Source organism: Stegostoma tigrinum, chromosome 42 (genome assembly GCF_030684315.1).
Source record: "Stegostoma tigrinum isolate sSteTig4 chromosome 42, sSteTig4.hap1, whole genome shotgun sequence".
NCBI lineage: Eukaryota > Metazoa > Chordata > Chondrichthyes > Orectolobiformes > Stegostomatidae > Stegostoma > Stegostoma tigrinum.
Window position 1 is genome coordinate 6,528,994 of NC_081395.1, and position 17,586 is coordinate 6,546,579.

Genomic DNA, 17,586 nt, shown 5'->3' on the forward strand with positions numbered 1-17,586 from the left:
CCCCTCTCCCTTCCACCGCCCCCTCACTGTCTCCGTCTGCACCCCCTCTCCCTTCCACCGCCCCCTCACTGTCTCCGTCTGCACCCCCTCTCCCTTCCACCGCCCCCTCACTGTCTCCGTCTGCACCCCCTCTCCCTTCCACCGCCCCCTCACTGTCTCCGTCTGCACCCCCTCTCCCTTCCACCGCCCCCTCACTGCCTCCCTCTGCACCCCCTCTCCCTTCCATCGCCCCCTCACTGTCTCCGTCTGCACCCCCTCTCCCTTCCACCGCCCCCTCACTGTCTCCGTCTGCACCCCCTCTCCCTTCCACCGCCCCCTCACTGTCTCCGTCTGCACCCCCTCTCCCTTCCACCGCCCCCTCACTGTCTCCGTCTGCACCCCCTCTCCCTTCCACCGCCCCCTCACTGTCTCCGTCTGCACCCCCTCTCCCTTCCACCGCCCCCTCACTGTCTCCCTCTGCACCCCCTCTCCCTTCCACCGCCGCCTCACTGTCTCCGTCTGCACCCCCTCTCCCTTCCACCGCCCCCTCACTCTCTCCGTCTGCACCCCCTCTCCCTTCCACCGCCCCCTCACTGTCTCCGTCTGCACCCCCTCTCTCTGTACCACCCCCTCACTGTCTCCCTCTGCACCCCCTCTCCCTTCCACCGCCCCCTCCCTGTCTCCGTTTGCACCCCCTCTCCCTGTACCACCCCCTCACTGTCTCCCTCTGCACCCCCTCTCCCTTCCACCGCCCCCTCCCTGTCTCCGTCTGCACCCCCTCTCCCTTCCACCGCCCCCTCACTGTCTCCCTCTGCACCCCCTCTCCCTGCACCGCCCCCTCACTCTCTTCCTGTCTCTCTCTCTCTCTCTGCACCCCCTCTCCCTGCATCTCTGTTTCTCTATCTTCTTTCCCCCACGTCTCTCTCTCTCTATCTCTCTCTGTCTTCCTCTCCCTGTGTCTTTCTCTGTCTCTCTGCACCTCACTTTCCCTGTCCGTCACTTTCCCTCTCTCTCTGTGTCTCTATCTGTCACTCTCTCTCTCTCTCTCTCCCCCTCTCACTCTTTCTCTCCCCATCTCTCTATCCTTCTCTCTCTCTGTCTATCTCTCTCCCCCTCTCACTCTTTCTCTCCCCATCTCTCCATCCTTCTCTCTCTCTGTCTCTCTCTCTCCCCCTCTCACTCTTTCTCTCCCCATCTCTCCATCCTTCTCTCTCTCTGTCTCTCTCTCTCCCCCTCTCACTCTTTCTCTCCCCATCTCTCCATCCTTCTCTCTCTCTGTCTCTCTCTCTCCCCCTCTCACTCTTTCTCTCCCCGTCTCTCTCTCTCTCAATCTCTGTGTTTGTCTCTATCTCTCCCCCTCCCTCTCTCTGCATTGCCCTCTCTGTCACTCCCCACATCCCCTCCCTCCTGCCATGTCTCTCTCCTTCTGTCACCCCCACACCACCTCTCTCTCTGTCCTCCATCCCACCGCACCCCAGCCCGACCCCCCCACCTCTCTCTCCCCCGTCTCTCTCTATCCTCCATTGGACCCCCACCACCCGCTCTCCTCTCCACTAACCCCCAACCCAACCCCCCCTCCCTACCCCCTCTATCCCACCCCCACCAACCATCTCTCTCTCTCCTCTCCGTCCCACCCCCACCCACCCTCTCTCCATCCCACCCCCGGCTCTCTTTCTCCACCCCCTCCATCTCAGCTCCACACCGCCTCCCTCTGTCCTCCAACCCACCCGCACCCCCTTTCTCTCGCTCTCTCTCTCTGTCCTCCATCCTACCCCACCCATCTCTCTCTCCCCCCATCCCACCCCACCCCCCTTTCACTCTGTCCCCCTCCATCCCAGCCCCAGCGCCCCCTCTCCATTCCCTCCATCCCACCCTCACCCACTCTCTCTCTCTCCCCTCCATCCCGCCCCACACCCCCCCCTCTCTCCCCTCCATCCCAGCCCCACACCCCCGTCCATTCCCACTATTCCACCCCCACCCACCCCCTCTCTCTCTCCATTCCCTCCATCCCACCCTCACACACCCCTCCTCTCCATTCCCTCCATCCCACCCCCACACCACCCCTCTCTCTCTCTCCCCTCCATCCCACCCCAACACAACACCTTCATCCCACTCCCCCACCGCCCCCCCCCGCGCCCCCCCGCCACCGCCGTCGCTCTGTGCCTGGCCCATGGAGACATTTTTTCTGTGTTTCAGACCAGGCGATGCGAGAGTTAGAAAAACTGCTGATGCTGCTCCTGGGCTGCGCAGTTCAGGTAGGTGCACCAGCCCCCACCCACAACCCCACCCCCCCACCCTCACCCTCACACCCCCACACCCCCACCCTCACCACCCTCCCCCACCGTCACCCTCACCCTCAACACCCACCCTCACTCCCACCCCCCTACCGTCACCCTCACCCCCACCCTCACCCTCACACCCCCACAGCCCCACCCTCACACCCCCACCCTCACGCTAAACACCGCCAACCTCATCCTCAGCCGCTCACACCCCACCCTCACCCCCCCCAACCCTCTCCCTCACACCCCCAAACCCCCACCCTCACCCTCACCCCCCACCCTCACCCTAAAACCCCCAACACCACCACCTTCACCCTTACGCCCCCCGACCCTCGCCCTAAACACCCCACTCACACTCCTCACCCTCACCCACACTCTCACCCTCACCCCCCACCCACACCCTAAACCGCTCCACCCCCCACCCTCACCCTAAACACCCACACACCCACACCCTAAACCCCCCTCACCCCCCACCCTCACCCTTAAACCCTCACCCACCCCTCTTCACCCCCCCGCCCTCCCCCTCACCCCCCTTTCACTCACACTAAACCCCCTCACCCTCGCCCTCACCCTAAACCCCCTCACCCTCACCCTCACCCTAAACCCCCCACCCTCACCCTCACCCTCACCCTCACTTACTCCCTCACCCACACCCTCGACCACACCCTCACCCTCACGCCCCTCACCCTCACCCCCAACCCTCACCCTAAACCCCCCTCACCCTCATCCACACCCTCACTCTCACCCTCACCCTCACATTCACCCTCACCAACTCCCTCACCCTCACCCTCATTAACTCCCTCACCCTCACCCTCGCCCTCACCCTCACCCACTCTCACTCCCTCACCCACTCCCTCAATCACTCCCTCAGTCACTCACTCACCCTCACCCACTCCATTATATTCACCCTTAAAACCTCACCCTCACTCAACTCTCTCATTCTCACTCCCTCACTCTCCTATTCACTCATCTTCACTCACGCAATTCTACCCTTATACCCTCGGGCTCACACTCACACTTACTCACTCTTACCCTCACTCCCCGCTCCCTTTAATATCCCACCCAGTCTAATCCCACTCCCCCCCTCACTCCCCGCTCCCTTTAATATCCCACCCAGTCTAATCCCACTCTCCCCCCTCACTCCCCGCTCCCTTTAATATCCCACCCCGTCTAATCCCACTCTCCGCCCTCACTCCCCGCTCCCTTTAATATCCCACCCCGTCTAATCCCACTCTCCCCCCTCACTCCCCGCTCCCTTTAATATCCCACCCAGTCTAATCCCACTCTCCCCCCCTCACTCCCCGCTCCCTTTAATATCCCACCCAATCTAATCCTACTCTCCCCCCTCACTCCCCGCTCCCTTTAATATCCCACCCAGTCTAATCCCACTCTCCCCCCTCACTCCCCGCTCCCTTTAATATCCCACCCAGTCTAATCCCACTCTCCCCCCTCACTCCCCGCTCCCTTTAATATCCCAACCAGTCTAATCCCACTCTCCGCCCTCACTCCCCGCTCCCTTTAATATCCCAACCAGTCTAATCCCACTCTCCCCCTCGCTCCCCGCTCCCTTTAATATCCCACCCAGTCTAATCCCACTCTCCGCCCTCACTCCCCGCTCCCTTTAATATCCCACCCAGTCTAATCCCACTCTCCCCCCTCACTCCCCACTCCCTTTAATATCCCACCCAGTCTAATCCCACTCTCCCCACTCACTCCCCACTCCCTTTAATATCCCACCCAGTCTAATCCCACTCTCCCCCTCACTCCCCGCTCCCTTTAATATCCCACCCAGTCTAATCCCACTCTCCCCCCTCACTCCCCGCTCCCTTTAATATCCCAACCAGTCTAATCCCACTCTCCCCCCTCACTCCCCGCTCCCTTTAATATCCCAACCAGTCTAATCCCACTCTCCCCCCTCACTCCCCGCTCCCTTTAATATCCCAACCAGTCTAATCCCACTCTCCCCCTCGCTCCCCGCTCCCTTTAATATCCCACCCAGTCTAATCCCACTCTCCCCCTCACTCCCCGCTCCCTTTAATATCCCACCCAGTCTAATCCCACTCTCCCCCCTCACTCCCCACTCCCTTTAATATCCCACCCAGTCTAATCCCACTCTCCCCACTCACTCCCCACTCCCTTTAATATCCCACCCAGTCTAATCCCACTCTCCCCCTCGCTCCCCGCTCTCTTTAATATCCCACCCAGACCAATCCCACTCTCCCCCCTCACTCCCCACTCCCTTTAATATCCCACCCAGTCTAATCCCACTCTCCCCCCTCACTCCCCGCTCCCTTTAATATCCCACCCAGACCAATCCCACTCTCCCCCCTCACTCCCCGCTCCCTTTAATATCCCACCCAGACCAATCCCACTCTCCCCCCTCACTCCCCGCTCCCTTTAATGTCCCACCCAGTCTAATCCCACTCTCCCCCCTCACTCCCCGCTCCCTTTAATATCCCACCCAGTCTAATCCCACTCTCCCCCCTCACTCCCCGCTCCCTTTAATATCCCAACCAGTCTAATCCCACTCTCCCCCCTCACTCCCTGCTCCCTTTAATATCCCAACCAGTCTAATCCCACTCTCCCCCTCGCTCCCCGGTCCCTTTAATATCCCACCCAGTCTAATCCCACTCTCCCCCTCACTCCCCGCTCCCTTTAATATCCCACCCAGTCTAATCCCACTCTCCCCACTCACTCCCCACTCCCTTTAATATCCCACCCAGTCTAATCCCACTCTCCCCCTCGCTCCCCGCTCCCTTTAATATCCCACCCAGACCAATCCCACTCTCCTCCCTCACTCCCCGCTCCCTTTAATATCCCACCCAGTCTAATCCCACTCTCCCCCCTCACTCCCCGCTCCCTTTAATATCCCACCCAGACCAATCCCACTCTCCCCCCTCACTCCCCGCTCCCTTTAATATCCCACCTAGACCAATCCCACTCTCCCCCCTCACTCCCCGCTCCCTTTAATGTCCAACCCAGTCTAATCCCACTCTCCCCCCTCACTCCCTGCTCCCTTTAATATCCCACCCAGTCTAATCCCACTCTCCCCCCTCACTCCCCGCTCCCTTTAATATCCCACCCAGTCTAATCCCACTCTTCCCCTCACTCCCTGCCCCCTTTAATATCCCACCCAGTCTAATCCCACTCTCCGCCCTCACTGCCCACTCCCTTTAATATCCCACCCAGTCTAATCCCACTCTCCGCCCTCACTCCCTGCTCCCTTTAATATCCCACCCAGTCTAATCCCACTCTCCCCCCTCACTCCCTGCTCCCTTTAATATCCCACCCAGTCTAATCCCACTCTCCGCCTTCACTGCCCGCTCCCTTTAATATCCCACCCAGTCTAATCCCACTCTCCGCCCTCACTCCCCGCTCCCTTTAATATCCCACCCAGTCTAATCCCACTGTCCCCCCTCACTCCTCACTCCCTTTAATATCCCACCCAGTCTAATCCCACTCTCCCCCTCACTCCCCGCTCCCTTTAATATCCCACCCAGTCTAATCCCACTCTCCCCCCTCGCTCCCCGCTCCCTTCAATACCCCACCCAGTCTAATCCCACTCTCCCCCCTCGCTCCCCACTCCCTTTAATATCCCACCCAGCCTAATCCCACTCTCCCCCCTCACTCCCCGCTCCCTTTAATATCCCACCCAGTCTAATCACACTCTCCCCCCACTCCCTGCTCCCTTTAATATCCCAGCCAGTCTAATCCCACTCTCCGCCCTCACTGCCCGCTCCCTTTAATATCCCACCCAGTCTAATCCCACTCTCCGCCCTCAATCCCTGTTCCCTTTAATATCCCACCCAGTCTAATCCCACTCTCCGCCCTCTCTGCCCGCTCCCTTTAATATCCCACCCAGTCTAATCCCACTCTCCCCCCTCACTCCCCGCTCCCTTTAATATCCCACCCAGTCTAATCCCACTCACTCCCTCCTCCCTTTAATATCCCACCCAGTCTAATCCCACTCTCCCCCCTCACTCCCTGCTGCCTTTAATATCCCACCCAGTCTAATCCCACTCTCCCCCCTCACTCCCTGCTCCCTTTAATATCCCACCCAGTCTAATCCCACTCTCCCCCTCACTCCCGGCTCCCCTTAATATCCCACCCAGTCTAATCCCACTCTCCCCCCTCACTCCCCGCTCCCTTTAATATCCCACCCAGTCTAATCCCACTCTCCCCCCTCACTCCCTGCTCCCTTTAATATCCCACCCAGTCTAATCCCACTCTCCCCCCTCACTCCCCGCTCCCTTTAATATCCCACCCAGTCTAATCCCACTCTCCCCCTCACTCCCCGCTCCCTTTAATATCCCACCCAGTCCAATCCCACTCCTTTCGACAGTGAATATTTTTGTTTTCTACTCATAGCCCCGTTTGACAGAAATTGAATAATGTTTGTGATATTGGCACAGGCGTTGTGATGTGGGGAAACGCACCCTCTCTCATGGTGCAGCACGTTTTTTCAGCAGCAGAGCTGAGATGTCAAAACGGAAGCGATGACAAGTCGTGAGCAGTTTCAGTCAGTCAGGAGTGAGTTTAGAGGGGGGCTGTGTTCGGGTCTCTGGCCTCGTCATCCTGAGGCCCTTGTTCACGTTCAGCAGACACGAGGTCAAATCCGACCGGGGTGACTGGTAGAATTTAAATATGGTAACGTTCCGGAATAACAAGTTTGTAAAAATCAAAATAAACCTCATCTGGGTCATTAATGCTCCTTTTTGGGGTTGAAATCTACCATCTTTACCCTGGTCTGGCCTACATGGACTCCAGGCCTGTGGTTGACTTTCTGAATGGGCCTTAGTGAGGGTCGACTAGGGACGGGTGATAAATACAATAAGGACCCTCCCCATTTACCCCCTGGGGTGGGCAAGACTGTGAGAATTGCCAGTGCCGAACGTAGGCCATCTGGTCCTCAATTACTCACCCTTCTCCCCCCACCAACAGCTTCCTGTTCCTCCATTCATTTCTCTCTCTGTATCTCCTCTCACTCCATCATCATCTCCTTCAATTCCCCGCAACGCCCCCACCTCAACCCCATTGACAGCACCCACCTCGATCTCCCCTCGCCAAGAGAGGCGGTTCTTCTGATGGAATTTATTCCAGACTACCTCATATCGATGGCCCCCCTTGTCTCTGGTCTTGCTCCCCCAACCTCATGAGGAGATCGACTCTCCATCGATTCCCCCTTTTGAAGAAAACACCATCAGGGGGCAAGATGGCAGGATTTGTGATCAGCAAAACTCAGGGGACAAGTTGCTGGGGGATAGCGAGGGAGAATATCAGCCAGGATCTTACTGAATGGCCTACTACTTCCTAAACTCACTCCTTCAACTTCCTCATTTTCCAGGGAAAACACCCCTCCCTGCTCAGTCTATCCTGATGGTTTTTTTTAATTCATTTGTGGCATCTCTGGCAGTGACCAGCATTTATTGTCCCGTCCCTAGTTGCCCCTTGAGAAGGTTGGGGAGAAGCTGCCGCCTTGAACCGCTGCAGTCCATGTGCTGTGGGGTGACCCACCGATGCCCTTTAGGGAGGGAATTCCAGGATTTTGACCCAGTGAAGAAACGGCGATCTATTTCCAAGTTGGGACGGTGAGGGGCTCGGAGGGGATTGTGCAGGGGGTGATGTTCCCATGTTCCTGCTGCCCCTTGTCCTTCTGGATGGAAGTGGGTCATGTGTTTGGAAGGTGCTGCCTGAGGATCTTTGGTGAATTTCTGCAGAGCATCTTGTAGACGGTACACACTGCTGCGACTGAGCGTCGGTGGGGGGAGGGAGTGGGATGTTTGTGGATGTGGTGCCAATTGGGGGTGGGGGTGGGAGCTGCTTTGCCCTGGATGGGGTCAAGCTTCTTCAGTGTTGTTGGGGCTGCCCTCACCTAGGGGCAGGTGGGGAGTATTCCCTCCCACTCCTGACTTGTGCCTAGTTGATGGTGGGACAAGCTTTGGGGGGGACTCAGGAGGTCACTGGGATGATTCCCAGCCTCTGGCCTGCTCATGTAGCCTCAGTGTTAATGTGGCGAGTCCAGTTGAGTTTCTGGTCAATGGTAACCCCCAGGGCACTGATAGTGGGGAATTTAGCGAGGGTAAGACCTCTGCGATACATAATCTCGGTGTGGGTTGCATTCCAGTAAAGCTGGTTCCTCATGCTGTCTCTCTCGTCAGTCGGCCTTGCACAGCTTCCTCCTTCCAGTCCCCACGTGTCTTATGAACAGAGTTTTACAAAGAGCTTGTGTCCTCCTCCTGCCCTTCAATAAAGCAGAGCGTGTGTTTGTGTGTTTCAGTTCCCATTCTGCAATGCAAACTGTCGAGACAGCCTCACACGCTGTACTAAAAGCCTTCAGGAATCTGCACAGCCCAATAAATCTGAACATGTACCCAAAAGCTTCTCCTCCCAAGTCTGGCCCTCACACAGATTAACCATTACCCTCCTTCTCAGTTAATTGTCAAAAATAGGTTGGCCATTCAGTAAGATCATGGCTGATCCTACCGCTCAGTCCCTTGTTCCTGCTTTCTATCCCATATTCGTTCATCCCTTCCAAAGAGCTGTATCTAACTCCTTCTTGGAAACATTCAATGTTTCAGTCCCGACCACCTTCTGCGGCAGAGAATCCTGCAGGATCCCCACTCTCTGGGTGAAGAAATTTCTCCTGATCTCAGTCCGAAATGCCCTACCCTGTATCCTGTGGAAGCAGTTGGATTGTGCAACTGTAAGGTTTTACAAAACACACGCGCGCGCGCGCGCACACACACACACACACACACACACACACACACACACACACACACACACGCAAACTCAGACACAGGCATATACAGAGACACACACACACACACACGCAAACTCAGACACAGGCATATACAGAGACAATCACACACACACACACACACACATGCAAACTCAGACACAGGCATATACAGAGACACACACACACACACACACACACACGCACGCAAACTCAGACACAGGCATATACAGACACACACACACACACACACACATGCACGCACGCAAACTCAGACACAGGCATATACAGAGACACACACACACAAACTCAGACACAGGCGTACACACACACACACACACACAAACTCTCAGACACGCAGACCCAGACACAGACATATACAGAGACACACAAACTCACACACACACAAACATGGACGTACAGACACAAATGCACACAGACACACACACAAACTGCTGGCACTGGGCTTTTCTCCTGAAATTGTTGCACTCGCCTAATTCCTTTTGCTTCTGATGGTGGAGTAGGTTCAACTGAATCCCCCCCTCAGTGCTGACGATGACTGCTGGTGGGTTTTCGACTTTTTTTTGCTGAGAAGATTTACAAAGAACGGCTGAGGGAGCAACAGTCTGTTGTTGCCTCTGAGGGACGGGTCGCAAATTCTATCTCCAACCGAGTTCAAAAATGCAAATAATCTTATACTGACCCTGCACCCCCCACCCCCAATCCCACTGCTCACAGACTGGGCCAAGCGATCTCCTCCCTGATAGTCCACCAGACTGAGTAGCATCCAGACTGCGCTCCGTGCTCATAGTCGCTGTGCTTTCCCTTATCTGAAGCCAAAGGATATAACAGCGTTGGTCCACATAATCTTCTCAAAGCTGGGCCATTTCCAGTTGGGGGGTCGGTAACGGGCCTACTCCCGAGTGCTGGTCAGCAGGACCCTCTGAGTGTCAGGTTTGGGAGGCAGTGAGGGGGTGCGGGACACTGGTGTGAGGAATGGGGGTAACACACAGACAGACTCCATTCTCTCTTCTGAAACCTCTTGATCTCTGTCACAGTGCGAGTTTAAGGAAGAATTTATCGGACGAATCCAGACGCTTGACTTGGACACACAGGCGTCGGTGGCCAATCACATCCAGGAGGTGAGCGGGCCTGGAATGTCACGGGGTATTTGTCCTCAGTGGGAGATCCAGGGCCAGGGGCTTTACTTGGGAACACACCCATCACCTCAGAGCGTGTTGCAAGCTGGATCAACTGAAGCTTCCAAATGAGAATCGGATCATTTCTTCATGAAACCTTCTGTTGTTTTCACCCACTCATGGGATGCGAGCCAAAAGTTCTTGCCTTGTCCCTAATTGCCCCCTTGAGAAGGTGGTGGGGAGCCGCCTTCTTGAACCACTGCAGTCCATGTGCTGTGTGTTGACCCACAATGTCCCTGAGGGAGGGAGTTTGACCCAGCGACTCTGAAGGAACTGTGGTCTATTTCCAAGCCAGGATGGTGAGGGGCTTGGAGGGGAATGTGCAGGGGGGTGGTGTTCCCATGTTCCTGCTGCCCCTTGCCCCTCCAGATGGAAGTGGGTGGTGGGTTTGGAAGGTGCTGCCTGAGGATCTTTGGTGAGTTTCTGCAGAGCATCTTGTAGATGGTACACACTGCTGCGACTGAGCTTCGGTGGGTGGGGGGAGTGGGATGTTTGTGGATGTGGTGCCAATCAAGTGGGGGTCGCTTTGTCCTGGATGGTGTTAAGCTTCTTGAGTGTTGTTGGGGCTGCCCCCAGCCAGGGGCAAGTGGGGGGTGTTCCCTCACAGTCCTGACTGTGCCTTGTCGATGGTTGGACAGGCTTTGGGGGGAGTCAGGAGGGGAGTTACTCGCTACAGGATTCCCAGCCTCTGACCTTCTCTTACGGCCCCTGCATTAATGCGGTGAGTCCAGCTGAGTTTCTGATCAATGGTAACCCCCAGGATGTGGATAGCCGGGGATTCAGTGATAGGAACACCATTGAATGTCAAGGGGTGGTGGTTAGATTGTCTCTTGTTGGTGACGGTCAGAGCGTGGCATCTGTGTGGCGTGAATGTCACTTACCATTTGTCATTGTCCAAATCTTCTTGCATTGGACTGCTTCAGTATCTGAGGAGTCACGAATGGTGCTGAACATTGTGCGATCAAATCAGCGAACATCCCCATTTCTGACCTTATGATGGAGGGAAGGTCATAGATGAAGCAGCTGAAGATGGTTGGGCTGAGGACATGACCCAGAGGAACTCCTGCAGAGATGTCCTGGAGCTGATCTCCAACAACCACATCCATCTTCCTGTGTTTGCAGGATCAATACGGGGTGCGACTGGAGGGGACGGTCCAGTCCACAGCGATATGATAGACAGAGTGGCAGCTGTTTGATGACTCTCATTGGATCAAACATTCCAATTCATTTTCAGATAACCCAGAACCAGCAGAACATGGTGGCAGTTCACTGCATAGACCTATCCTCCAGCTCACTGGAGGAACTGCACCTCCTGTTCGGAAACATGGCCCAGCATCTAAAGGACCTCGTCAATCAGAGGGATGAGAATATGGAGGTAATACAGTGTCTACACCCCTTCCCTATCTCTGTCACTCCCTCCAGCCCCTTCACTCCTCCCTATCTCTGTCACCCCCTTCGGCCCCTTCACTCCTCCCTATCTCTGTCACTCCCTCCAGCCCCTTCACTCATCCCTATCTCTGTCACCCCCTTCAGCCCCTTCACTCCTCCCTATCTCTGTCACTCCCTCCAGCCCCTTCACTCCTCCCTGTCTCTGTCACCCCCTCTGGGCCGCTGCACCCCTCCAGCCCCTACACCCCTCCCTGTCTCTGTCACCCCCTCCAGCCCCTACACCCCTCCCTGTCTCTGTCACCCCCTCCAGCCCCTACACCCGTCCCTGTCTCTGTCACCCTCTCCGGCCCCTATACCCCCTCCCTATCTCTGTCACCCCCTCTGGCCCCTACACAACCTCCCTATCTCTGTCACCCCCCCAGCCCCCTGCACCCCTCCAGCCCCTACACCCCTCCCTGTCTCTGTACCTCCTTCCAGCCCCTACACCCCTCCCTATCACTGTCACCCCTTCCAGCCCCTATACCCCTCCAACCCCTACACTCTTCCCTATCTCTGTCACCCCCTCCCGTCCACTCCATCCCCTCCCTATCCCTGTAACCCCCTCCAGCCCCTACACCCCTCCCTATCTCTGTCACCCCCTCCATCCCCTACACCCCATCCCTATCTCTGTAACCCCCTCCATCCCCTACACCGCTCCCTACCTCTGTCACCTCCTCCAGTCCCTACACCCCTCCCTACCTCTGTCACCTCCTCCATCCCCTACACCCCTCCCTATCGCTGTCACCCCTTCCAGCCCCTATACCCCTCCAACCCCTACACTCTTCCCTATCTCTGTCACCCCCTCCCGTCCACTCCATCCCCTCCCTATCCCTGTAACCCCCTCCAGCCCCTACACCCCTCCCTATCTCTGTCACCCCCTCCATCCCCTACACCCCATCCCTATCACTGTAACCCCCTCCATCCCCTACACCGCTCCCTTTCTCTGTCACCTCCTCCAGTCCCTACACCCCACTCCCTATCCCTGTCACCTCCTCCATCCCCACACCCCCTCCCTATCTCTGTAACCCCCTCCATCCCCTACACCCCCTCCCTATCCCTGTCACCTCCTCCAACCCCTACACCCTCTCCCTATCTCTGTAACCCCCTCCATCCCCTACACCCCCTCCCTATCCCTGTATCCCCCTCCAGCCCTTCCACCCTCTCCCTATCCCTGTATTGTGGAGACGTTAGCCTGTATCGGTGCTGTGTAAATGTCATGTCCCCACTGTACAGACCCAATCCCCCACTCTCCAAGTCAGCGCTTGACCCCCGCGGCCCCCTCCCCCTGTCCCCCTGTGCCCCCCCCCCCTCCCCCCCACCACCTCCACATTGTGATGAATTGGAGCCCTTCCTGGCCTCAGTTCCCCTTTCGAAACTGCCTGGTTCCTTCTTCGTGGACTCGGGTCCACCCAAATTAGCAGGAGAAGAGCCGCAGGCTGGGAGGGAGAGACAGCAGGACACTGCTGTAGCCACACCCTCACTGATCATTACCAGGGACACAGAACCTTTGGATGGTGGGGAGGGGAGGGGAGGGGAGGGGAGGGAGAAATGATTTTTATTCGCTGCCATTTACTGGATGTGGGTGTCAGGCACCAAGCCCAGCACATATTGCCCCATCCCTCATTGCGCTAAGGGCAGTTTAGAGTCAATGACGTTGCTGTGGGCCTGGAGTCACGTGTAGGCCCCGACCAGGTAAGGATGGCAGTTTCCTTCGATGGGCTCCCCTCGGCCCTCAACAACAAATAGAGTTTCCTAGATTTGAACCTGGGTCTCTGAATAAATAGTCGAGTGAAAATATCACTGGGCCATCACCTCCCCTATCCACTCGGGCCTTCATATCACAGAAGGTATCAGTGAACAGACAAGACCAGGACAGAAACAGGCCCTTCGGCCCAACCAGACCATGCCAACCATGTTTCCCAAACTGAACCAGTCCCAAATGCCTGCTCCTGGCCCATATCCCTCCAAACCTTTCCCTGTTCATGCACTTATCCAAATGCTTTTTAAACGCTGTAACTGTACCCCCACCCACCACTTCCTCTGGAAGCTCATTCCTCGCGCGGACCACCCTCTGTGTAAAAAAATTGCACCTTCAGGTCCCTTTCGCAGCTTTCCCCTCTCACCTTAAACCTACTCCATCTGGTTTTGGACTCCCCCCACCCTGGGGGGAAAAGATCTTGTCTATTCACCCTGTCAATGCCCCTCATGATTTTATAAACCTCTATAATGTCACCCCTCAACCATGTACACCCTATTGAAATAGCCCAGTAACACCTTGGCAAATCTTTTCTGAACCCTGTCGAGATGAATGAAATCCTTTCTATGACAGGGAGACCAGAACTGGACCTGAAGAAGTCTCGCTAATGTTCTGTACAACCTCAACATGGCATCCCAGCTCCTATACTCAAAGGTTTCAGCGTTGAAGGCAAGCGTGCCGATGCCTACTTAACTGCCCTGTCTACCTGAGACACCAACTTCAAATAATTTCCTTCCTTCCCCATTAAGTCCCTGTTCCAACATCCTCACTTCACAGGCCTTTCTTCCTCCCTTTTCTCACTCTGACTCTCCCTCTCTCTGCCTTTCTCCATCTCCGTCTCTGCCTCAGTCACAGTCTCTCTCTCTCTCTCTCTTAGTCTCTTTCCCTCCCTCTGCGTCTACCTTTCTCTCAGACTTTCATTCTGTCCTAGTCTGTCTCCTATACTCCCTCCTCACCTCCCCGTCACCGTTCCTGACTCCCAGTCTCTGATTTGCCTCTGTCATCCTTCCCATTTCTCCTTTTTTGTCCCAATAAAAACCAAAGCTTGACCCCACTTGATAATAAAATGTGAGGCTGGATGAACACAGCAGGCCAAGCAGCATCTCAGGAGCACAAAAGCTGACGTTTCGGGCCTAGACCCTTCATCAGAGAGGCTCTCTGATGAAGGGTCTAGGCCCGAAACATCAGCTTTTGTGCTCCTGAGATGCTGCTGGGCCTGCTGTGTTCATCCAGCCTCACATTTTATTATCTTGGATTCTCCAGCATCTGCAGTTCCCATTATCTCTTGACCCCACCTGACCCCAGTTAATGTTCGTTGACCCTGCTTGATCTTGGATGTCCCTGGTTGATGATGGGTTAAAGTTGGCGAACTCTTGTTGACTATTTTATCCTGACATGACCCTGGTTGATATTCGTTGACCTCAGTTGACCCCACATGACCTTCAATGAGCCCCGTTGATCTCATTTGGCCTTATTTTCACCTTCTTTGACCCTGCTTAACCTCTGTTGACCTTGAATGATCCCACTTGACCCCGCTTGGGGTCCAGCCATGCGGACTGCACCACTCACCCACGGTTTCCTGTCTCCCACAGAAAATCACGGAGCTGCTCCAGGAACGCGAGCTTTGCCAGTTACACCACGGATCAGGAGCAGGGAATTGTGAGGAAGGGATGTATCACCGATCTGGGGAGACCCGGCAACACCTAACTGTCCAATTGGCTGACTCAAAATCCAAACTACGGCGAGTTCGGCAGGAGCTGTGAGTGTTACAGGGGCTGGGGGACGGAGGGAGGGAGAGTGTGGGAGGGAGGGAGTGAGGGAGGGAAGGAGTGAGGGACTGAGAGAGTGAGGGACGGCGGGAGTGAGGGACAGAGGGAGTGAGTGAGGGATGGAGTGAGTGAGTGAGGGAGGGAGTGAGTAAGGGACGGAGTGAGTGAGGGACGGAAGGAGTGAGTGAGGGAGGGAGTGAGGGAGGGAGTGAGGGAGGGAGTGAGTGAAGGAGGGAGTGAGTGAGGAGAGGAGGGAGTGAAGGAGGGAGGGAGTGTGAGTGAGTGAGGGAGGGAAGGAGGGAGGGAGGGAGTGAGGGAGGGAGTGAGTGAGTGAGGAGAGGAGGGAGGGAAGGAGGGAGGGTGGGATGTGAGGAAGGGAGGGAGTGTGAGTGAGTCTGGGGGAGGGTGCTGGTCTGTTGTGTGGGACTCTGAGAGACCATGTGCGATGTACCCCCAGGCAGGAGAAGAGTGAAGAGCTGGAGGACTGCAAACAGGAGCTAGACGAGCTGCAGCAGGATTGCAGACAGCTCCAGAAACAGGTACAGTGCTCGGGGTCTCGCTACATCGACAGGGCAGCGGCAGGCCACTCGGCCCTTCCACTCTGTGCTAGGCTCTTGCTGTACCAACCGAGGCCCCTCCCACCCCGTCACCTCCTCCCATCACCCTCTTCCCTTATCCCTATCTCCCTCGTGTGTTTATCCAGCTTCCCACAAGCACACACTGCCTTAAGCTCCTTTCCCCTTCCTGGGGGGAGTGAGCCCCACAGTCCTCCCAGCTCTCTGGGGAAGGATATTTGTCCTGGATTAGTTACTGTCTGATACTGATGGACCTTGTAGACGTGTCTCTTCCTGCTGGTGGAAACATCTCTATGTCCATCCAATCAGAGGGTCCTGTTACATTTCCATTAACTCAGCCTTCTCTGTTCGAGAGAAAAGATCTCTAGCTTGTTCACTCTTTCCTGACGGCTCTAACAGATCATTTCGACCTTCTCTTCAACATCCTTTTCTTAAATATATAACATGGAGACTAGGTCTGGACTCTACAAATCCCAAACTAAATTTGTAGCTGCTCCTCTGTTCTACAGTTCTGTCTCTCTACAACCGAACCCCAGTTACTATTTTAAACACCTCATTAACCAGCATCCATATTGTGATCAGTGATAATGGGAATTGCAGATGCTGGTGAATCCGAGATAACAAAGTGTGGGGCTGGATGAACACAGCAGGCCAAGCAGCATCTCAGGAGCACAAAAGCTGACGTTTCGGGCCTAGACCCTTCATCAGAAAAAGGGGGATGGGGAGAGGGTTCTGAAATAAATAGGGAGAGAGGGGGAGGCAGACTGAAGGTGGATAGAGGAGAAGATAGATGGAGAGGAGAGTATGGGTGGGGAGGGGATAGGTCAGTACGGGGAGGACGGACAGGTCAAGGGGGCAGGATGAGGTTAGTAGGTGGGAAATGGAGGTGCAGCTTGAGGTGGGAGGAAGGGATAGGTGAGAGGAAGAACAGGTTAGGGAGGCGGGGATGAGCTGGGCTGGTTTTGGGAAGCAGTGGTGGGAGGGGACGAGCTGGGCTGGTTTTGGGATGCAGTGGGGGGAGGGGACGAGCTGGGCTGGTTTTGGGATGCAGTGGTGGGAGGGGAAGAGCTGGGCTGGTTTTGGGATGCAGTGGGGGGAGGGGATGAACTGGGCTGGTTTTGGGATGTGGTGGGGCAAGGGGAGATTTTGAAGCTGGTGAAGTCCACATTGATACCATTGGGCTGCAGGGTTCCCAGGCGGAATATGAGTTGCTGTTCCTGCAACCTTCGGGTGGCATCATTGTGGCAGTGCAGGAGGTCCATGATGGACATGTCATCTAGAGAATGGGAGGGGGAGTGGAAATGGTTTGCGACTGGGAGGTGCAGTTGTTTGTTGCGAACCCATATTTTGACTCATTTGAGAGTCTGTCCCCAACTGGTCTCCCCCTCGTTCTTGCGTCGATATTTCAACTGAGAGGCTGATTTCACACTTAATTCAAATTGCAATCCCTCAGAATTCACCCTGCAATTTCTACCCAACTCGAAATCAGCTCTGTCCAACATTCACAATTCGGCTGTACAGATTGTAAACCATTCTGCTGATTCTCCATTTGATCCTGGAAGATAGCACAGGATTAGATACAGAGTAAATCTCCCTCTTTTAACCTGAAAGTAAAGCTCTCTCTACACTGTCCCCCATCAAACACTCCCCCAGGACAGGGCCAGCACAGGGTTAGTTACAGAGTAAAGTTCCCTCTACACTGTCCCTACCAATCCCTCCCAGGACAGGGAGATTGATATGAGCTGTCACAGTGTACGAATGAGATGTGGGCGATGTGGTTTTGATGTTTATTCCAGTGTTAGGGATCTGTGGCGATCATTAGCCCCGTCGTCTTTCGGTTAGCGCTGAGCAAACTTGGTTAC

The 17,586-nt window shown here is 55.7% G+C and overlaps 1 protein-coding gene across 1 annotated transcript in view; it reads left to right on the forward strand.

Moving 5' to 3' along the window:
* The window catches only part of LOC125449277 (girdin-like), a 68,032-nt gene that overhangs the window by 12,150 nt on the left and 38,296 nt on the right, over positions 1-17,586 (forward strand). The window contains exons 5-9 of the mRNA XM_059641480.1: positions 2,176-2,234; positions 10,056-10,139; positions 11,431-11,571; positions 14,973-15,139; positions 15,607-15,688. Of these exons, the coding sequence (XP_059497463.1) occupies positions 2,176-2,234; positions 10,056-10,139; positions 11,431-11,571; positions 14,973-15,139; positions 15,607-15,688 (533 nt within the window). The remainder of the gene's footprint in view (positions 1-2,175; positions 2,235-10,055; positions 10,140-11,430; positions 11,572-14,972; positions 15,140-15,606; positions 15,689-17,586) is intronic.